This window comes from Pan paniscus, chromosome 13 (genome assembly GCF_029289425.2).
Source record: "Pan paniscus chromosome 13, NHGRI_mPanPan1-v2.0_pri, whole genome shotgun sequence".
NCBI lineage: Eukaryota > Metazoa > Chordata > Mammalia > Primates > Hominidae > Pan > Pan paniscus.
The window spans coordinates 141,775,058-141,797,703 of record NC_073262.2 but is presented as its reverse complement, the minus strand read 5'-3'; the positions used below and the strand labels follow the sequence as shown (position 1 = coordinate 141,797,703).

The following is a 22,646-nucleotide window of genomic DNA, read 5'->3' as shown; positions in this document are numbered from 1 at the left end:
GGGCCTCGCCCCAGAGGTTTGGATTCCAGATGCAGATGAGTTGGGGACCACGGTGGGCTGAAAGGTGCAGATTCGCAAATGGCTCTGTCCACACAGGCAGAGCTGTTCACAGAAACCGACCCACGCCCAGTACCTTCATCCTGTGGTCAGATGAAAGGTGAAGCTGGCGCAGATGTTGGGATGGGCTCTGCTGAGCCTCCCCAGGTCGGGGTGGGGATAGCAGCCTCACGCTCTGGAGGCCTCACTGACTGACACAGCTGGGGCGATGCATGGGCGAGCAAGAAAGTGTGCAACGTGGACACCATCCTCACATCCCTGGGCCCAGCCTCACATCCCTGTCAGTCTTTCTCTGATTTTAGAGCAACACAGCTATGAAGATAGGGGTGTATTATCTAGAAGAGCATTAGTTAGGAGACATCGCCATTAAGTGACTTCACACCTCAGCAGCCTCCTGCCACGCCCATCAGCTTGTCAGTCCTGTTTCCATCTCCTGGTAAACAGTGGTGGCCTGATTCTGTGAAGACAGTGCTCGCGCTTGCATAATGCTGTGGCCACAGAAATTTATCCAAAGCACCAGATTCGTTTCATTCATTATTTGGGACTGATGAATGGGACTTAGAATCCCCTGCTTCGTGAGCTCCCTGCGCTCTCCCCTGCAGCAACACGGCAGTGTTGAGCGAATATTTACTCACCAGAGTGCATATTTTTAAAAAACCACCAACAGCATAACCTTGAGCCAGTGGTGTCTGCCTGGCTGTAATGACATCTCCTTTTCGTGCAGCTTCTGAACCGAATCTGAAATTACGGTCCAGGCTAAAGCAGAAAGTGGCCGAAAGACGGAGCAGCCCCCTGTTACGCAGGAAAGACGGGCCAGTGGTCACTGCTCTAAAAAAGCGTCCGTTGGATGTCACAGGTATGTCGGCTGAGCAGGTACACCCGCCCCGCTGCCCTCCCTGCCAGGCCTTCCTGCCATAGGCTATTTCTCTCAGGAGCTTCTGAAAACCCACGTGTCTGCCTCACGCTGTCAACCCCCAGTGTGGTCCTGTTCCCATGGCACTGGAAGTGCCAGGCCCGGGGGACCAGGTTTGATGACTCCGGCACGTCTAAGCCGGGCCCTGCTCCTGGCATTAGTGACTCAGAGCTGGTTCTAGGTGGGCTCAGGTGCACAAGGGTGCCCCAGCTTGGCACTGCGGGAGATGCAGTCAGGAGCTTGAGTTGAGGCTCCTCTGAAGGTGGGTCTTAACCAATCCCACCCTAGTAGTGGTGAATCGCGTGCTCTGCCCTGTTCCGCTGCCCCTGAGCAGTGTCTGAACCACCGGGGCATTTTAACGTCTTCCCACGCCAGAGCACCCATCAACTGAGCAGGGAGGGAAGCAAGGAGTGAAGTTGCTTCAGCTTGGCCCTAGTGACGTGTCACGGTTGGCCCCATCTAGTGGTGGACACGCAGAAGGACAAGACTGAGCAGAGCCCCATCCTGAAGGCTCACCCGCCCCTCTTGAGGGTACATCCCCATCCAGAGGACCACCCATTCCCAACCACCACCAGGGTACACCCCTCACCCCACCGCTCCTGAAATCACAGCACCAGGATAAAGTAGCTGCTTGGGCATGGCCTGGATAGAGGGGAGGCAGCGGACATGTTTGCACAACAGAAAGTGTTCGATTTGAAGGCCAAGGCTCATGGTAGCTGGTCTGTGAAAGGCACAGTTCCACTGAGCAGGCTGTTGACCTAGGGAAGGCGGGGAGGGGCTCCTGGTGCCATGCCCCGTGTGTGCGAGCATTGGCATCACACAGGGACTCTGCTTCAGCAGTGAGGTGAGAGCCAGACCTCCCCGCTAAATACAGGGCCCTGCCTGTTTCTCGTGCCCTGTCCCCTCTCTATTTGAGGAGTTCCTAACCATGGTGTAAGGGTCTGGGTCTGAATATTTGTGGATTTCTATTAACAAGTATCTGACATCTTCATGCCCGGGGGAACTCCATGTGTGTCATTTCTGATGTAGGTTTCTTTCCTCTGGCCATTATATACACACAGACCTTTTCTACAGCCATCAAGAAATGTTATGATCTAAAGTTTCACTAAGTCTAGCTGACTGGGGAAGATTCAGTTGAAATGAGGAATCATGTGAGTTAAAAGCTTTCAAACTCCAATGCAGCCTTTTTTCCTATGAGCAGTGCCTTGCTTGGCCAGCTCTAATGGACACGTGAACCTTTGCGTTTTTTTGTTGTTTTTTTTTTAAAGTGTGCAGTGGGTGAGACGGAGTCTTCAGCAAGCTTCTTCTGAGTGTTAAAGCTGGTGTTCCTGTTGTCACCCAGTGACTACCGAGTGCTGTTTTTGAGTCAGCACTGGGCTGGGCGCAAAAATAGTGAGACAGAGTCCTTCCCTGGAAGGAGCTTGTGATGTAATTTGAGCAAGAAGCACATCACACGTGGGACCATCCAGGAGCCATGCATGACAGGGCGTGATCAGTGCTGAGCTCACCCAGGAGTTATGCATGACAGGGCGTGATCAGTGCTGAGCTCACCCAGGAGTCATGCATGACAGGGCGTGATCAGTGCTGAGCTCACCCAGGAGTCATGCATGACAGGGCGTGATCAGTGCTGAGCTCACCCAGGAGTCGTGTGACAGGGCATGATCAGTGCTGAGCTCACCCAGGAGCCATGCGTCACAGGGCGTGATCAGTGCTGAGCTCACCCAGGAGTCATGTGTGACAGGGTGTGTTCAGTGCTGAGCTCACCCAGGAGCCATGCGTCACAGGGCGTGATCAGTGCTGAGCTCACCCAGGAGTCATGTGTGACAGGGTGTGTTCAGTGCTGAGCTCACCCAGGAGCCATGCGTCACAAGGCGTGATCAGTGCTGAGCTCACCCAGGAGTCATGTGTGACAGGGTGTGTTCAGTGCTGAGCTCACCCAGGAGCCATGCGTCACAGGGCGTGATCAGTGCTGAGCTCACCCAGGAGTCATGTGTGACAGGGTGTGTTCAGTGCTGAGCTCACCCAGGAGTCATGTGTGACAGGGTATGTTCAGTGCTGAGCTGACTCAGGAGCCATGAGTGACAGGGCTTGATCATTGCTGAGCTCACCCAGGAGTCATGTGTGACAGGGCATGTTCAGTGCTGAGCTCACCCAGGATTCATGCATGACAGGGCGTGATCAGTGCTGAGCTCACCCAGGAGTCATGTGTGACAGGGCATGTTCAGTGCTGAGCTCACCCAGTAGTCATGCGTGACAGGGCATGTTCAGTGCTGAGCTCACTCAGGAGCCATGAGTGACAGGGCATGATCAGTGCTGAGCTCACCCAGGAGTCATGTGTGACAGGGCGTGATCAGTGCTGAGCTCACCCAGGAGCCATGCGTGGCAGGGTGTGATCAGTGCTGACCTCACCCAGGAGTCGTGTGACAGGGTATGTTCAGTGCTGAGCTGACTCAAGAGCCATGAGTGACAGGGCTTGATCATTGCTGAGCTCACCCAGGAGTCATGTGTGACAGGGCATGTTCAGTGCTGAGCTCACCCAGGATTCATGCATGACAGGGCGTGATCAGTGCTGAGCTCACCCAGGAGCCATGTGTGACAGGGCATGATCAGTGCTGAGCTCACCCAGGAGTCATGCATGACAGGGCATGTTCAGTGCTGAGCTGACTCAGGAGCCATGAGTGACAGGGCTTGATCATTGCTGAGCTCACCCAGGAGTCATGTGTGACAGGGCATGATCAGTGCTGAGCTCACCCAGGAGTCATGTGTGACAGGGCGTGATCAGTGCTGAGCTCACCCAGGAGCCATGCGTGGCAGGGTGTGATCAGTGCTGACCTCACGCAGGAGTCGTGTGACAGGGTATGTTCAGTGCTGAGCTGACTCAGGAGCCATGAGTGACAGGGCTTGATCATTGCTGAGCTCACCCAGGAGTCATGTGTGACAGGGCATGTTCAGTGCTGAGCTCACCCAGGATTCATGCATGACAGGGCGTGATCAGTGCTGAGCTCACCCAGGAGCCATGCGTGGCAGGGCGTGATCAGTGCTGAGCTCACCCAGGATTCATGCATGACAGGGCGTGATCAGTGCTGAGCTCACCCAGGAGCCATGCGTGGCAGGGCGTGATCAGTGCTGAGCTCACCCAGGAGTCATGCATGACAGGGTGTGTTCAGTGCTGAGCTCACCCAGGAGTCATGTGTGACAGGGTATGTTCAGTGCTGAGCTGACTCAGGAGCCATGAGTGACAGGGCTTGATCATTGCTGAGCTCACCTAGGAGTCATGTGTGACAGGGCATGTTCAGTGCTGAGCTCACCCAGGATTCATGCATAACAGGGCGTGATCAGTGCTGAGCTCACCCAGGAGTCATGTGTGACAGGGCATGATCAGTGCTGAGCTCACCCAGTAGTCATGTGTGACAGGGCATGTTCAGTGCTGAGCTCACTCAGGAGCCATGAGTGACAGGGCATGATCAGTGCTGAGCTCACCCAGGAGTCATGTGTGACAGGGCGTGATCAGTGCTGAGCTCACCCAGGAGCCATGCGTGGCAGGGTGTGATCAGTGCTGACCTCACCCAGGAGTCGTGTGACAGGGTATGTTCAGTGCTGAGCTGACTCAGGAGCCATGAGTGACAGGGCTTGATCATTGCTGAGCTCACCCAGGAGTCATGTGTGACAGGGCATGTTCAGTGCTGAGCTCACCCAGGATTCATGCATGACAGGGCGTGATCAGTGCTGAGCTCACCCAGGAGCCATGCGTGGCAGGGCGTGATCAGTGCTGAGCTCACCCAGGAGCCATGCGTGGCAGGGCGTGATCAGTGCTGAGCTCACCCAGGAGCCATGCGTGGCAGGGCGTGATCAGTGCTGAGCTCACCCAGGAGCCATGCGTGACAGGGCATGATCAGTGCTGAGCTCACTCAGGAGCCATGAGTGACAGGGCATGATCAGTGCTGAGCTCACCCAGGAGCCATATGTGGTAGGGCATGTTCAGTGCTGAGCTCACCCAGGAGCCATGCGTGGCAGGGCGTGATCAGTGCTGACCTCACCCAGGAGTCGTGTGACAGGGTATGTTCAGTGCTGAGCTGACTCAGGAGCCATGAGTGACAGGGCTTGATCATTGCTGAGCTCACCCAGGAGTCATATGTGACAGGGCGTGTTCAGTGCTGAGCTCACCCAGGATTCATGCATGACAGGGCGTGATCAGTGCTGAGCTCACCCAGGAGTCATGCGTGACAGGGCATGATCAGTGCTGAGCTCACCCAGGAGTCATGTGTGACAGGGCGTGTTCAGTGCTGAGCTCACCCAGGAGCCATGAGTGACAGGGCGTGATCAGTGCTGAGCTCACCCAGGAGTCATGTGTGACAGGGCGTGATCAGTGCTGAGCTCACCCAGGAGCCATGCGTGGCAGGGCGTGATCAGTGCTGAGCTCACCCAGGAGCCATGCGTGGCAGGGCGTGATCAGTGCTGAGCTCACCCAGGAGCCATGCGTGGCAGGGCGTGATCAGTGCTGAGCTCACCCAGGAGCCATGCGTGGCAGGGCGTGATCAGTGCTGAGCTCACCCAGGAGCCATGCGTGGCAGGGCGTGATCAGTGCTGAGCTCACCCAGGAGCCATGCGTGGCAGGGCGTGATCAGTGCTGAGCTCACCCAGGAGCCATGCGTGGCAGGGCGTGATCAGTGCTGAGCTCACCCAGGAGCTATGCGTGGCAGGGCGTGATCAGTGCTGAGCTCACCCAGGAGCCATGCGTGGCAGGACGTGATCAGTGCTGAGCTGTGGCATAAAGGGAGCCCGTGCCGAGGGACCTAGGAGTTGGGAGATCAGCACAAGCCACTCTAAGCCAGCAGAGCTCTGCAGAAGGTGGCATTTGCACTGGGACTTGGCGGGTGAGTGGGACTGGTGCAGAGAGGCAGAGGGTTGTGCGTCTCCTGGCCGGCACTGGTACCAGGGAGCTGCCACGATGGGGAGGCTGCTCTGAGTGGAGCTGATTTTCAGAAGACAGGTATTAGGAGTTCTAGGCGGGGTGGTCCCACACGGAGGAGTGGAGCCGATTTCCAGAAGACAGATATTAGGCAGGGTGGTCCCATATGGAGCGGTGGAGGCAGTCGCAGTTCTTGGCAGAAAGAGAGCCATGTGGATACTCTGCTTTTTCTCAGTCACTAATTAATTGGGTGTCTACTGTAGAGCACAAAGAAGAAAATGCATTCCCATACGCACTCTGTCCAGAGTGAATCCTGCTCACTCTGCACATTCCCGCAGCCCGTGTTCTGCGCCTTCCTCACACCTGAGTTCTCTCACTCTGCACGCCTTCCCGCAGCCCATGTTCTGCGCCTTCCTCACAGCTGAGTTCTCACCATCTTCCTGCGCCATCCTGCATCCCTCTCCACTCAATTTCAGCCACACGCCTTTTGTGCACCTCCAATGGTGTTCCCGTTTTGCTGATCTAAGTAATACTATGAAGATTATGCATTTATATGAATTTTCTTAGACCTATTCCTGGAAGTAGAATGCAAAAAAATAAAATTAATCTCGTTGAGTTAAAAGTGGGTGGAAAGTTACACATATAATTTTTACCGCCCCAAAAAGTTGTCCGGACTCCCCAGGCACATGCGTGAGGGTATTTATCTGATGACACAGCTGGGAGGCACCCATTACAAGGTAGATCTGCTGGATCTTGGTGTGTAGCTGGAGACAGCTTGACATCAGAGAGCAGGGGTCTAGGGCGGGCCACGGTGGGCTGCAGGTGGGGCAGAGATGGGAGAGTTGGAGGAGCCTGGAGAAGGCGGGTCCTGCTTTCTTGAGTGAAATGCAAACACTGGCTCAGCCCAGGTGGCATTCTCAGAATGCCCACTCACAGTGCAAATAACATGGCCTTGGCAGTGGGAGAAGCCTACCTCTGGAGTTAGTGTCTGGTGGAAGTGAGAGGGTGAGAGGGCCAGGGAAAGAAAGAGGATGGGGTAGGGTCGGGACCCGGTCCTGTATTCCTGCTCAATGCCCAGGACAGTGAGCTGACCCCACACTCTTTCGAGCTCCAAGAGCCATGGGGAGCGGCTGGTGTAGGGCTTCTGGGTGGACACCCTGGTTTGCCCTTGGGAGGTTTAGACTGCCCTGCTGTTGAGGGCAAGATGTTCCCGGGGTGTTCCTGGCGGGCAGCATGGTCAACAGAGGAGGTGCGCCTTCACCACCCAGCCGGGTTAACTCTGGTATGCAGACGCCCGTGACAGTTCCCTCAAGCCACGTGGCCTGGGACAAGTGATGTTGCTGCTCCGTGCCTCCATCTCCTCTTCTGGGAAACGGGGTCATAATGGCACCTTCCTCAAACAGTGACTGAGAGATGGATGAGCTAATAAAGGCAAAGTTTGGAATCAGGTCTGCCAGGTGGGGGGAGCTGTGGGTGGCTTTACCTGTTCCCCCACCCTCCTCATCCTCCTCACTGTGGCTCGGGGCTATATTTGCAGAGTCACCACCTCCAGCAGGCGTGGATACCACGTGAGTCAGCATGAGTGGGCACCTGCATCCTCGTGGGCTCCAGGAGGACCTGGGCAGCAAGCAGACCGTGGAGGAGGCTTTGCTGGGGATGGCTCCGTTGAGGGGCTGCTTGGGGAAAACGTCCCTTAACCTCCCCTCCAGGGCCCCCACCATGTCCCTTCCTTCTGACCTGTATGCGCTGCGCACATGGGTTGGGGCGAGGTTCTGAGCACCCAGAGTCGTTGCTGAACAGCAGACGCCTAGAGTTCTCGAGGCAAATGGGTCACATTGTGTTTTCTTTGGAAAGCTTTAACCAGATGATGCCATTGTTAAAATGCCATTAAACTAAACGTATGACAAGCCAAACAAATCCTTGTGTGAATATCAAGAGCCTCAGCGGCCTCCCACGGTGGATGTGTGTGCCCAAAATAGCAGCAGGCCCCTTCAGAGGTGAAGGGATCTTTGGATTGGACGTGGCCCCTTTTGGAAGTCACATTCAGTCAGAGCGGAACCTGGTCTCATTAACCAGGGTCAAGCCGCGCAGATGGTCAAAGATCCTCTAAGACTGTCCGAGCGTGTGTCTTCCAGTAGCACGGATAGGTCTCAGGAGACACTGGCTATATTTTCCCCTGGATGCTTGCTGCTATGTAGGGAAAATGAGAGGATTCAGCTCAGAGTGAACACTAATAGTAGGTTGCTTTATTTTGAACTAAGCTTTTTATAGTGAGCACAGGAAAGCTGACCTTTTGCTTTTCAAAGTCACTTAGCTTCTGCATTTCCTGGTCTTCTGTTGTTAGGTCACTAATAAGTGTTTAAGGATTTATCTTTTTGGTGTTTAAAATTGTCTTGAAAATCAAACGAGGTATAAAATTGGTAACGTACATGTCCTAGAAAAAGTGAAGTCAGTGGCAAAACTGGAAAATCAGAAATCAGCATCATACTTTCTTTTTTGAAACCACGGCCATGTTCTTTTTGTTGGGACTTCTGCCTGTCGCAAGCTAACGAGCAGGTCCGTGGAAGGCACCGGGCATTCGGGCCACAGGTCAGCACGGCCCTCCCTCCGCATGGAGTAACACTCACCAGGGTATTTCTGCCTCCGCAGACTCCGCGTGCAGCAGCGCCCCAGGCTCCGGACCCAGCTCACCCAACAACAGCTCCGGGAGCGTCAGCGCGGAGAACGGTATCGCGCCCACCGTCCCCAGCATCCCGGCCGAGGTCAGTGTGAAGCGTTTGTCCCACGGCTAGAGTCGGACTCGGGACGGATGAGCTTGAAGTGACCCCACTTTGCACTTGCCCTTCACTCTTCACCTTCCAATTTGGGGTGAGGGAAAGTGGCCTGTGAGCCATCCTGAAAAGGACGCAGTTGGAGGTTACTCTCCTGCCTTCCTCTCATCACAGACGTCTCCTTTCATTATGAACACGCTAGTTCCAGGCACGTCGGGGACAGCCCTGAGCCTGGTCCTTTCTCCTGACCTTTTCCAGAGCAGATGTCACTAGATGGTGTCCCAGCACAAGCCCACGCATGGCAGGTGCTCTAGGTGGACAGGACCCTGCTTCCCGGCTCGCTGTGGTCGCCAGTACTCTGAGGGTGGCTGAGAGGCCATGGGCACCTGGGTATAGTTGCTAAGTGAGACTTAACGTTTTTTATTTTGTATTGAGAAATACACAACACGATGTCAGCCAACAAAGCATGTGTCAGGGCCGACTGGAGCATCACCCGTGGTCAGCATGGCAGGGCCGGCCAAAGCCACAGAGCGGGGAACTTTTCCAGGCATCATGGGAACCAGGCATCTCAGACCGCAGAGCTCAGCACCCCTGGTCCCCTGCCTTCATCAGACCCCAAGTGGTGCCACAGTCTGGGAGGGACATTGGCAAGCTAGAGAGGAGTCAGGGGACGCTTGGAGTCCCTAGGTGGGAAAGATGTCAGAGACGCAGGAGCTGAGTGGCAAGGCAGGGAGGAGTGGCGCCCAGGCTGGTGGAGTCGCACCCTGACCATACTCGGAGGCTTTCCAGGGCAGCAGGTCCAAGGACCTCGCTCCGTGTTCCTTGAGCTCCTTTGCGCCCCCTGCCTTTATCCCACACGTGTCCCGAGCACCTTGTGCCAGGCCCAGGGACAGAACCAGGCAGGCAGCAAGGACCTGTCCCACACTCCACACAATGCCCCACTGACGAGGAGAGGCCACCCCCAGAGCACGGGGAAGAAGAGAGAGACAGAGAGAGGCAGTCCCGCAGGCTGAGTGGTGCCCTGGGCCTGGGTGGGCCTGACTGCAGGGCAGGGGTGGGAGGGGTACGCTTTAGCAGTGAGTTTTCTGATGAGTTGAGCTGGAAATGCTGTGTCTGCTTCATGGGGCAGAGTTCTACTGAGTGGGAGGTTCTTTCTGAATTCTCTCCAACTTACAGAAGGCTATAATTTATTAAATATAGTTATTGACTTTCCTTCTTAAATATTTAGAAATGAATCCTGCCCTTCCAAAGGATTGGCAAATCTTAGCTGGGATACAGAGGCATGGGTGTTTAGCATTTTCATTTCAAATTTCAAGACCGTTTATGTATAAACATTTTTAGAGACTAGAATTACTGCTCGGAACGAATTTTGCACTTTGTCTCCAGGCTGCTTAATCCCCATTTTCTCTTACTCTTTTTACTTCATACATCAATTTCTTTTATTACCTGTCTTCTTCAGCCTGCCAACTTCAGTACTTATTTAGATGATTAGAAGTTTTAACAGTCCTCTGTATGGCTGTGGTCATAGCTGAGGTCTACCAGTAATAAGCCTTATAATGCAACCTAGAAATTACTTCCTGCCCTGAGGTTAACACTGGTTGCATCTTGTTGATTGTGGTCCTAGATACACGTTTTTATTTAAAATGAGGCACTTACGTACATGGTAGTTAATATTGGAACAGTGCCTTGTTTGGGTGGGTCTGCATCATTCCAGTTCTGTGTTAATTTTTAGAAATCGTGATACGTAAATGAAGCTACTGGAAATTAATGGAACATGTAGAAGGAGTTACAGGAAATACCAAGAGGTGCCATTGTTCATGTTCCACATCAGATGTTCATTAGACTGGGCACGGGCAGCCTTTGCATGTTGGATCACACCCAGGCGCCCTTTCTGGGTTTCAGTATCTCTAGAGTTGGACAGGTCTGTGAGAATGCCTCTGCTTCATGGCCAGGGGCTGGCTCTCCGTTCTCACGTGATGCAGAGTGTAGTGAGGTTGCCCGTCAGAGAGGGTGTCTCGAGTGGATGGGGATGTGGGGGGAGCAGGGGCCTCCCAGCCTGGCTCTCAGCACTGCCTTTTCTGTTCACCCTGGGGCCCCTAGAAACACTACTGTACCTTGAAGGCCCCCCGGACCCAGGGAAGCCCAGTGTGCCGGGCACCTCCTCCTTTCCAGAGCCAGGGAAGCCCAGTGTGCCGGGCACCTCCTCGTTTCCAGAGCCAGGGAAGCCCAGTGTGCCGGGCACCTCCTCCTTTCCAGAGCCAGGGAAGCCCAGTGTGCCGGGCACCTCCTCGTTTCCAGAGCCAGGGAAGCCCAGAGTGCCGAGCACTTCCTCTTCTACAGGCCAGGGAAGCCCAGTGTGCCGGGCACCTCCTCCTCTACAGTGCCAGGGAGGCCCAGAGTGCCGGCACCTCCTCCTCTACAGGCCAGGGAAGCCCAGTGTGCCGGCACCTCCTCTACAGGGAGGAGGCAGGGCTCAGAGAGTGAGAGGAAGTCGCCCAGGTGCGTAAGGGGACAGCTCCTCTGTGGCCGCTGCTGCTGTTATTTACACGCGTGCCTGGATGCTCTGACCTCAGGCCCGCGGACTTTGCCTCTGAGCACATGCTGAGGTGCGGTCCGGGGGCGCCAGCCTCAGAATGCCTCCCGCAGGGCTCGGCCCCGAGGCAGCAGATGCCAGAACGCCCTGCGATTTCTCAGGTGGACCAGTCGGCATCTCCAAGGAACAAATTCTTAGAAGCCTCCTTTAGTTCCAGAAATGGGCTTAAAAAAACCTTGCTTACAAAGGAAATGAAAACTTTGCAAACATTAGAACGTCTCCTTATTTTGTTCCCAAATGATAATAACACAAGCACAGTTGTGCTTTCCTGGAAATCACAAGCATTTTCTCTACAGCATAACTTACTGATAATTCTTTAACTTTTGACAAAAAAAAAAATTGCCTAGGAAAAATGTTTTCCTCAGTAGCCCTTTAATCATTCCTTACACAATGTAATATATGAGCAAATCTAAAGGGAGTCGCAGGGTTTCCTCTGGGGCGAGGTGCGCCGTGAGTTTGCTCCTAAGTGAGAAGGCCGGCTTTCTGTTCTGTAGGAACAGCCTGAGTGTAAGTGTTTGTCAGGAGAAGCGTTTCTTCTTATCCCCAATGGCCAGTCATGTCTTTGGGGAAATGTCTCTTCAGATCCTTTGCCCACTTTTATACTGGCTGCTTCAGGTTTTGCTGGTGAGTTGCTGGAGTTCCCGCATGTTCTGGATACTGCTCCCTTGTCGGATGAATGGCTTGCACATGTTTCCCCTTCCCACAGGTCGTCTCTTCACTCTGGTGATTCTCTTCCTTTGCTGTGCAGAAGCTTTTTAGTTGAGCAGAGTCCCAGTTGCCTGTTTTCGTTTTTGTTGCCTGTGCTTTTGAGGTCTTAGCCATGGATCTTTCACAATAGCCAAGAGGTCGAATCAACCTCAGTGTCCTTCAGTGGATGAATAGACAGAGAAAATGTGGTGCTGTACACAGTGGAGTACTATGCAGCCATCAAAAAGTATAGAATCCTGACATTTGCAGCAACATAGATGGAACTAGAGGCCCTCATGTTAAGTGAACTAAGCCAGGCACAGAAAGACAAACATTGCATTTTCTCATTCGTCTGGGGGAGCTAAAAACGTTGCTGTCATGGAGGTGGAGAGTATAATGAAATCTGTTATCTATTCATTATTAACGTTAGCTTCTGGCAAGGGGATTTCTATCTGCCAAACCCCACTAACTAGCATGATTACAACAACATTTTATTCCTTCTCTTTGTTTACCCATTCATTCAGCAGACATTCCTTGAGTAGCTACTGTGTAGGGGATATAGTGGTGATAAACTATTGTCCTTTTTAGCAAAACACGTTCATTCTACAAGCAAAAAGATGTTAAATATCGCAATAGTTCAAGTCCTTGGAGACTGTTGCTGCTGACTCTTCCTGTGTGGCCTTCTAATCTTTACTCCTGGCTTGTGTTTGCTTTATCCAAGCCCATTCTTTAAAAGGTACATGATCTATAACCTGTTTTTCTAACTTAATGTATCATAAACAAGTGTCCAAGTAATCAGCTAGATTGTTCCCAACCCCCAGAGCATCCCGGTGTGCAATGCCCCTCTGTTCTGTTAACACCAAGGTGTCGGGGAAGCCGCATAGCTCTGCCGTGCCTCCTGGGTGCTCGGCCCTGCAGCGGAGGCTTCATGGGCATCAGGCCGTCTCCTTATTTCTTAACGTTACATCCCAAGAGTGCAGCTCCAGCATCAAAGGTTAGACAGATTTTGAAGGCCTTTGACATAGATTGCCAAATTGTCCTGCAGAAAGGATGCCACTAACTGATTTGTAAACCACCCAACAGTGTTTGCCGTTCCTCTAGGCCAAGATGGTATTACCATGTTTCAAAAGTGTTTGCCAGTTTGTTGGGTTTCAGAATACGTTTTTAGATGACCATGATGTGTTTTCCTGAGTGCCTTCCCCTTCCTGAGCTCTGCCGTCACTGGCCCTCACCGCGTGCTTTTCTCACTGTTAGTTGTTTGATTTGCAAGCTCTCTGTGCTGACCCTCGTCTGCCTCATACATGGCCAGTATTGTCATCATTGCCCGCCTTTCGTAGAGGCAGTTGTTTTATGATTTTCTCTTTATTTTTAATTTTTGTGGGTACACAATGTATATATTTATGGTGTACATGAGATGTTTTGATACAGGCATGCAATGCGTAATAATCACGTCATGCGAAGTGTGGGGTGTCCATCCTCTCCAGCGCTTATCCTTTGTGTAACAAACAATCCAATCATACCCTTATAGTTATTTTTAAATGTACAGTTAAATGTTATTTCCTTTTTGTTTTCTGCCTTTGACGTTATGTCTGGAAAGACATTGCCAACTACAAAAAAGCATTGTAAACTATATTAGCCTAGAAACTGCAAAACGGCATTGTAAACTATATTAGCCTAGATTTCCTTCTAACTGTTCTGTGGTAAATAATCAAACTAAATAGAAGTCAACGAGATGATGCTGGACAAGATGACAGAAGAAGAACTCGTATCAGGAGGAGGAAACTGGAGCGGTGAATTGTGCTTTCATGTTGTGGCGTGTTGAAATCTCATGCTCTCATTGCTGTCTCATTTGTTACATGTATGTTTACGCTCATATATCAGAATTCAGTGCAGGCTGCCACAGGTGTTTTCATCGTTGTTTTTCTTGGTGTATATTGCTGATGTTTGGCCGTGACAGACTGTGATGGTCATCGTGTGTTCTGTCCCCAGACGAGTTTGGCGCACAGACTTGTGGCACGAGAAGGCTCGGCCGCTCCACTTCCCCTCTACACGTCGCCATCCCTGCCCAACATCACGCTGGGCCTGCCTGCCACCGGCCCCTCTGCTGTAAGTCAGCCCCCGTGGGTCCGTGTGGTGTGGGGTGGTGGTGATGGGTCCTTCCACCCGAGCATCCTGGCTGTGCTTTCCAGGGCACGGCGGGCCAGCAGGACGCTGAGAGACTCGCCCTTCCCGCCCTCCAGCAGAGGCTCTCCCTTTTCCCCGGCACCCACCTCACTCCCTACCTGAGCACCTCGCCCTTGGAGCGGGACGGAGGGGCAGCGCACAGCCCTCTTCTGCAGCACATGGTCTTACTGGAGCAGCCACCGGCACAAGCGCCCCTTGTCACAGGTGAGCACAGATGGGCCTGGGTGCAGCCAGGCTCTGAGGCTGCCCACGCTCTGGATGGTGCCCGGCCCTCGCCTGCCTTTGGAGGAGACAGGAATGCACGCCTGTCCCACCCCCACAGTTCCCAAACACACATCCCCATCACGTGATGTAGCCACCGTGACTGCAGTGAAAATCCATGCCTCACTCCCAGAGTCAGGTAGATGGAGTGGAAACAGAAGTCACTTCCCCTTTCTCACCTTTTGGGAGAGGCCACCGGCTCTTGCGATTTGGGTTTCTGTCTAGACCAAGCTGAGCCAGTACTGGAAGCCCAGAACCGACTCTTGTGGTCAGTTTGTGTTAGCGAACTTTTACAAATGTGCACTGTCTGGGGGAGTGGTTACATTTAGAAAAATACAATTTAGAGAAAAATGGGAATGTCCTTATGAAATTACATAGCAACAGCAATGTGAAAGTGTCACTTCAGAAATGAGGGAGCACCGGCCGGACACGGTGACTCACTCCTGTAATCCCAGCAGTTTGGGAGGCCGAGGCAGGCGGATCACGTGAGGTCAGGAGTTCAAGACCAGCCTGACTAACATGGTGAAACCCCGTCTCTACTAAAAATACAAAAATTAGCTGGGCCTGGTGGCGCACACCTGTAATCCCAGCTACTTGGGAGGCTGAGGCAGGAGAATTGCTTGAAAGTGGAAGGCAGAGGTTATAGCGACCCGAGATGGTGGCGCTGCACTCCAGCCTGGGCAACAGAGCGAGACTCCGTCTCAAAAATAAATAAATGAGGGAGCAGCTACCTACCCCCTTGCCGTGCGGGTCATCGTTGTACATCTTCATAGCTTTGTGTTTGGCTTCCTGGAAACCTGTTGTTGCCAATGAAAAGCTGAAATACCCTCAGAGCTGCACCTGTGAAACTCTGGCAGTGAACTTGGTGAAAACTCAGGGGCTTGGCGTGTTGTAGGAGGCTGCGCTGCAGGATGCATGGGGCTAGGGGCTGGCTTGGGTGGGCTTGGGCCTCTGACTTGACTAGTCTGGTGGATTTTGGTGTTTTCTTGTTTTGTGCTGCCCGTGTGTCTCTGTTTAGACAGAGAGGATTCCTTCTTATTCCTTCTTTGCCCAGAAGCCAAATGGGGCGATCTTTGTTTTGTGCCTGAGCCCCTTTCTGTTTGTTTCTCCGGAAGCTTGAATTCGTGTCCCTGCCTGTCCAGAGCAGAGGAGCCCGTGGTGTAACGAGGGAGGGGGCAGCCCTCACAGTGCCTCTCTGAGCTGCGGCCACAGTGGCAGGCACGCGGATCTCTCTGGAGGAATGTATCTGAGGTTCCGTCTGAGTCTCTTGGATGCTCTAGATCAGCTGGCACGCGTGTGGGTAGTGAAGGACACCTGAGTTTCTCGCCTGTCTTTAAAAACGTAAAATGTGCCTGATCTTCAGGATTCCTGGGATTCTCTTCGTCAGAGATGTTTGTCACTTATCTTCTTTCCTTCTCTAAATCAGTTTATTCTGCACGATTAAGTAGCATGCGTAATCTTGTGTATCAGGTTTTTGGAAAACAGCCTTTTTGATAGAACCTGAATATCGAGTGTGCATGGATCTCACCTCTCTGAGAAACTGGCTGAACTCGGCATTGCTTCTTCCCCGTGTGCGCTTATCCCTCTTTTCCTCCCAGGTGCAGCTTGCTCGTTGGCATGGGGACCTGCCCACAGTGCCCTGCCCAGGCTCTGTGGCACCAGGGGGCCCATGCATGGCTGCCCAGCTTGCTCTGGCCTTGCTTTACGCCTGTGCCCAGCAAGCCCCTCCAGTCCTATGCCGCCACCTCCAAAACTCTGCAAGCCCCTTCTCTCCTGCACGGCCTCCCCAGGTTGCCAATGGCTAACCCTGCAAACCCCCTGGCAGGGAGCCTCTGAGCCAGTGTCACGTGTGCAGCGTAGTGCAGCCACACAGCCGCCTCTGTCCCAGCTTTCTCCTGCTCCATGACCCTGGGAAGCCGCTTATGCTCTGTGTGCCTTGTTTTCCCATCTAGGAAGTGGGGATACTAAGCGGTCCGCCCCCGTGAGCCCGATGAGGGTTAAGTGGGCTGTGCACTCATGTGCCCCTGCAGGTGTTGGCATCATTGTTGTAGTCATTGCCTTGTAACCTGCTACCTCCGATGCTCTCTCACTCCCCCAGCCAGCCCCTGTCCGTCCTCAGTGTCTCAGGGGCCCTCCCCCAGCCCCGCCATGAGCAGGGCCCTCATTTGGAACCCACTGGGATTGCCCCATCTTCTTGTGGGAAGAAGACTCCTGTGCAGGTTCCTGCCCCTCTGGTCTGTCCTCCTGTATCCACCGGACTCTCCTTGAAGGCCTGGAGGCCCCCACGCTGTCTAGAGCAGTACTGGCCAGGTCAGGAGCCACCAGCCACGGGGAGCTGTTAAATAGATAAGTCAGAATTAGAATTCAGTTTCTCAGTCACATGTGCACCACATCCAGTGCACGGCCCACGGCTGTCCCCTGAATGTTCTCATTGTCACAGAAGGTCCTGGCAGGGCGGCACTGGCCTGGAGTGAAGTCCCAGCTTGTGCGCAGGAACTCCAGCCTTCCTCTACAAGCCTCGTTTCTCTTCCCTAGTCCGGTACAGCAGCCAGGCCAGCCGGCTCAATGCTGGACCAGACCGCAGCCAGCCCCCAGAGCCAGGGCTCTTTCCCAGGGCCCTTTTCCCCATCAGGTGTGGTTCGTCTGCCCCCTCATCCCAGGCTTCCATCCCTGCCCCAGCCCTGCCTTGTTGCTCCTTCCCTGGACCACACTGCATCTTCGTTTCCATGTTCTGCCCTTTCCCGCAGTTTTTGACGAACTCTTGCTTGAGTTGGTCTCCTGGACAGCAGTGCCTGTGTTTTCCTGGCCCACAGACAGACCCACCTTATCGCTGGTAATCGTGGTGCATAGGCGTATAGGATATCAAAGCTAGAACAGCCCTCCAGCCACAAATGCTTTGAAACAGAGGCCTCTGTGGGTGAGGTCACTGTCAGAGACCAGAGGGGTGAGCCATGGTCCAGGGTCTCCCAGAGCTGCCTCCTACACGCCAGTCAGCCCCTTTCTGCACCGCTGCGGGCAGTTCCTCGCCAGTCACAGGCTGGGCGTGCCTCTTCTATGTCCCTGTTCATGTGCTGCTCCAGTGCGGCACCCCGCACATGGTCACTGTGGACTCAGATCTTTGCAGAGTGGCTGGTACATCCTCGGAGATTAGTCTCCGCATAACTAGCTGAGGTGAGGAGTGGAGCTCAGGAGCCCATTCACGGGTAAGAAGGAAAGTGTCTGTGCAGAGCCCTGTGCTGCTGCTTTAGTTGGATGCAAAACTGTGGGCATGATCATTGCCTGGGCAGCCCAGCTAAGTCCTTTATGATGCCTGTGTGGCTGAGAAGCAGGACTTTGAGAACCATGCAATCTGCTGTCAGGACCCGAGAGACAGGGCCCCCCAAGACCCAGGAGGAGCTTGGGTAGTACAGGCATGTGGAGGAGAAGGCCAGAGACCAAGGCTATGCCGCAGGTGGGCCTAGGGAAGGCTTCCTGGAGCAGTGGCGTCGGAGCTGTGATCTCAGTAGGAGCCTGCAGGCGGAGAGGGAAGGGCCCAGGTGGAGGGAGATGTGTATGCCTCCTGGAGGTGGCCCTGTCACAGATCTTTCTAGCATCCTGAAACACTCAGAGCATGCCACCAGCGTCTTAAGGCTACTGCCTTCCTGAGCTGGCAGTGGAGATCCACTGTCCTGCTGTCACACGCTGAGTGGAGGGTGCCCCTGGCTTCTGTGTTGGCGATTGCATGCTACTGTTTAGGCCTCATTTCCCCAAAAAACAGCGAGTCCCAGGAAGGGCTTGAGCACAGCTGGCCGTGGTTCATGTCCTATAATTGGCACGCGAGGCTGTGGTCCTCAGCCCTGGCCTGGCCTCAGCTCCATACCCCGAAGCTCAGACAGATGCTGATTGGTCCAAGCGAGTCCAGAGCACCCACATTGTTCCCTTGGGCGGCCAGGATTGCAAACTGTGAGTTGGATCTAACTCTTGCCTGGTTTGCTTCTCAATGGAAGGATTTTAAAGAATTTTGCAGAAAAAGCAATGGAATACACCAGATGGACTTCTAAGGACTCAGGCACCCTGAATTGTTCATCTCATGTGAATTCATCACCTAAACAGAATCCCAGTGTGTGAAGACCAACTCTTCAAAACTGGGTCCGGAACTTGAGAGCAATCCAGTCTTTCACCTTCTTTTTTCTTAAATCCCCATACCTGGTGGGGTGTGTCTGAGTGATGCGTTTGCACACTCACTAATTAGTTTGGGTATTGCTGAGCAGGGTGTGCTAAAACTTAGACCCTGGATGGCTGGGTACATTCCAGCATGCTCACTCGGGAACTGCCATTGCAATTATTGTGATTGTGTGTTAGAGTATGGACTTTCAGGGGAGCTGGCCACTGCGCACAGTTCAGGCCCAGCCCCAAGTGCCTCCAGGAGGAGCAGGAGCCGGCAGCCATCGGGACACAGCCGTCCAGCACCGGGAGCCAGGGTCAGCTCAGCAGCCAGGGTCAGCTCGGGAGCCAGGGTCAGCTCAGGAGCCAGGGTCAGCTCAAGAGCCAGGGTCAGCTCAGCAGCCAAGGTCAGCTCAGGAGCCAGGGTCAGCTCAGCAGCCAGGGTCAGCTCAGCAGCCAGGGTCAGCTCAGGAGCCAGGGTCAGCTCAGCAGCCAGGGTCAGCTCAGGAGCCAGGGTCACCTCAGGAGCCAGGGTCACCTCAGGAGCCAGGGTCAGCTCAGGAGCCAGGGTCAGCTCAGCAGCCAGGGTCAGCTCAGGAGCCAGGGTCAGCTCAGGAGCCAGGGTCAGCTCAGCAGCCAGGGTCAGCTCAGGAGCCAGGGTCAACTCAGCAGCCAGGGTCAGCTCAGGAGCCAGGGTCAGCTCAGGAGCCAGGGTCACCTCAGGAGCCAGGGTCAGCTCAGGAGCCAGGGTCAGCTCAGGAGCCAGGGTCAGCTCAGCAGCCAGGGTCAGCTCAGGAGCCAGGGTCAGCTCAGCAGCCAGGGTCAGCTCAGGAGCCAGGGTTAGCTGTTGCCCCTGCACTGGGCACAGGGAAGGGCTTCTGCCAGTGCTTAGGGCAGAAAGAGCAGAAGCTGGGAAAACCCTGGCTAAGATGCCCAGGGGAGGAGCCCAGAGCAGGGGGCCACTGGGACCACAGGAGCCAGGCTCTGCCCCACACCCCGCCCAGCACCACACAGCCAGCCCCTGCAGCTGGGTCACCGACCACAGAATTGTGTCCTGATGGCCTTATGCTCAAAAGTCCCTGACAGCACATCCTGAAGACCACATCATGGTCTGTCATCAGAAGCTCTTGTTAATGATCTCAGGGATCCAAATTGGAAACCACCCTGCCAGCAAATAGCATTGCTATGCAGAGGTCAGGGCGCTGCTTTTCAAGGATACCCAGGGGTAGGGTGTCCCTGTGTATGGCAGCCCTGGGTTTTGCATCCTGGAGGCAGCGGAGTGAAATTCTGAGTGGGCGAGATAGGCTGAGAGAGAGTGAGGGGCTGGTCCGTGGGGAGTGCAACTGGAAAAGGAACAGGGCCGGTCTGCACGGGGGTCTCTGCTCACACCAGTTCTGAAAATGAAGCCCTGTTCCAATGGGGCGTAGGCTTGTGTCCCCGTGTGAAGCTGGTGGCCTGGGAAATTCCTGGGCCCATGCGGAGGGTGGCGGGAGGCAGAGCCCTGGACCAGAAGGAGCCTGGGAGCGCTGTGTAGCCCCCACTCACACCGCTGGCTCGAGTCACTTGTTCCTTACCGTGTGTCACACCAGGAAGCTGAATCCTATGAAGTTGGCGTGTCCTTCTCCTCTGCAGAGGGTCAGGCCTGGGCAGGGGACTGTGCAGCTCATCACCGCCTCCACCCCTGAATGGTGTGCACACTGAGGCTTTGGGGGAAAACAACGCTAAGGAAAATGTATTTCAGGTTCCCATTGCTTTCCGAGGAGAGACCTTTCCAGCAACTACGTAGCCTTTGCGTCCCCTGAAAGAAGTTTTGTGTGACTGACTTCCTTATTTCCTCCGTGAAGTAGTTCAATCCCACGTAATACACACGTCAACAATTGAAAAATTCTGAAATGCCTTCTTTTTTTTTATTTTTTTTATTTTTGAGACAGAGTCTCGTTTGTCGCCCAGGCTGAAGTGCAGTGGCATTATCTGGGCTCACTGCAGCCTTCCCTCCCAGGTTCAAGCAATTCTTCTGCCTCAGCCTCCTGAGTAGCTGGGATTACAGGCATGTGCCACCATACATGGCTGATTTTTGTACTTTTAGTAGAGACGGGGTTTTGCCATGTTGGCCAGTCTGACCTCAGGTGATCCACCCACCTCGGCCTCCCAAAGTGCTAGGATTACAGCCACCACCGCGCCCAGCCTGAAATGCCTTCTTTAGGATGGTTTACCTTTTTCTTTTTTTACGTTTTCAGGGAATGATTCTGAATGGAATTTTAGTTATTCACTGTAATTTAATAGCCAAGCATTGATGATAAAATTTAAGATAACATGTCTTTCCGGAAAGTTGTGGGGTTGAGTGAAAAGGGACGGTGGTTTAGAGAACACTAGTGAATAACCTTTGAAAAGGTAGTGAAGAGCAGCCTTGCTGGGGGTCTTGCTAGGGTCTTGCCGGGTTTAGTCTGTCTGGATGTGTCCTTTGTGTTTGCATATCACGTAGTATTTCTTAAATTTAGAAATAGCCCCTGCGAAGGGACTTGAGAAGCACTAAGCAGCATGGCTCTCACTGGGAGGCTTGGACTCCACTAAACCTGATGACACACCCAGCTGCCCTGCGAGCCCTGGCATCAGTGTCCTGGGGGAGGGACAGGACAGGAGCTGCCACTTGCCGGCAGGGCCACCTTGGTATCCCTGGAGGTCTCGTAGCCCTTGCAGCAGGCATGTAGCCCCGCCTGGCAGCAGGAACAGCAGGCTGCCTCAGGCGGATGCCGAGTTCCAAAGAGTCCCCCACCAGGGCCTCCAAGAGCTGGTGTGGTCACTCCTTTGTCATTTCACCCGGTCAGATGCCCTTGAGCAGGTCAGGGTCATTTTTACCCTGAGCAGGATTGTTTAGTTTAGGGTTTACCCCACTCAGGTTACCAGAGGAACAGAGATTCACAGAGCAGCACAGAGGGTTCGTTAGATCCTTTTGCCCACAAAACCATGGAAAAATGTTAAACGACCTAAACCAACAATTTATATATATCTCGATGAAAAGCATGCAGAAGGAAAAAATGTACTTGACTAGGTCGCATTGTAAATCAGGACACAGTTGCCAATTAAAGCAAGATCATCTATCAAAATGGATTCTTTTAATCAAAACATACAGGGTTGGTGAAGTGGGCATCCTCCACTCCGCTGGCAGGGATTAGCCAGATCTTTTCAGAAAGGGGTTTTGACAATATGCATAAGGACTTTTTTAAATGTTTACGCCATCTTTGTGCATAAAATCAGTGCTCGAAGAGACCTTAAAACGATGTCAACCCTAAGGACAATTGTTTTTCTCACAACTCAGGCTGTCTTTGGAAATATGTGGAGGCTCCCGGAACCGTGGCGGCCTTCCTCAGCACACTGGTGGCCCTCTCTCCCCTCCCACCGTGCTGTTCAGACCAAAACCCACTTTTCTAGGGCCTGTGGCCCCCAGGAACAATTGTGTGGTAGCCAGTCTGGGGAAGGGCTTCTTCTTTGAAACCTGCCACACAGGACTCCTGACATTTCCTGTGTCGACCTGATTTTCATAGAAAATTGCCTCCAAATTATGGTTCCTGTAGTCCCAAAGCACCAGCTCACGGCCCCCAGCCTCAGCTGGAGGGGGCCCAGTTAGCGAGCCAGCTCTGGGGCACCAGGGCAGAACGCCTGGGCTGGCGGGCACAGGGCGCAGTTGTCTCCATCACTTACTCAATAGCCCTCTCTCCCTCCTCTCTTCTTCCTCTTCCCCTCTGCTGTTTCTTCCTCCAATTATCTTCAGACTGGTATCTTTCAGGCCTGGGAGCACTGCCCCTCCACGCACAGTCCTTGGTTGGTGCAGACCGGGTGTCCCCCTCCATCCACAAGCTGCGGCAGCACCGCCCACTGGGGCGGACCCAGTCGGCCCCGCTGCCCCAGAACGCCCAGGCTCTGCAGCACCTGGTCATCCAGCAGCAGCATCAGCAGTTTCTGGAGAAACACAAGCAGCAGTTCCAGCAGCAGCAACTGCAGATGAACAAGGTGGGTTTGCCGGCTCAGCGCTCCCAGGCCCCAGGGCGGCTGTGTGCTGTGCGCTTCAGCCTCAGGCTTCAGCACCGGCCCCTTTCTGACCTTAAGGGAGGCCAGGAGGCAGAAAGAGGG

The 22,646-nt window shown here is 53.8% G+C and overlaps 1 protein-coding gene across 20 annotated transcripts in view; it reads left to right on the top strand.

Moving 5' to 3' along the window:
- HDAC4 (histone deacetylase 4) overlaps window positions 1–22,646 on the top strand; it is a 363,062-nt gene that overhangs the window by 257,990 nt on the left and 82,426 nt on the right. For 12 of the 20 annotated variants that reach the window (XM_034955504.2, XM_034955511.3, XM_055109273.2 and 9 more), the window contains 5 exons: window positions 782–913; window positions 8,529–8,641; window positions 13,920–14,036; window positions 14,120–14,318; window positions 22,288–22,526. In XM_034955504.2, coding sequence (XP_034811395.1) covers window positions 782–913; window positions 8,529–8,641; window positions 13,920–14,036; window positions 14,120–14,318; window positions 22,288–22,526 — 800 coding nt within the window. The remainder of the gene's footprint in view (window positions 1–781; window positions 914–8,528; window positions 8,642–13,919; window positions 14,037–14,119; window positions 14,319–22,287; window positions 22,527–22,646) is intronic. The other 8 variants (XM_034955509.3, XM_055109275.1, XM_055109274.2 and 5 more) reach the window with 1 other exon arrangement.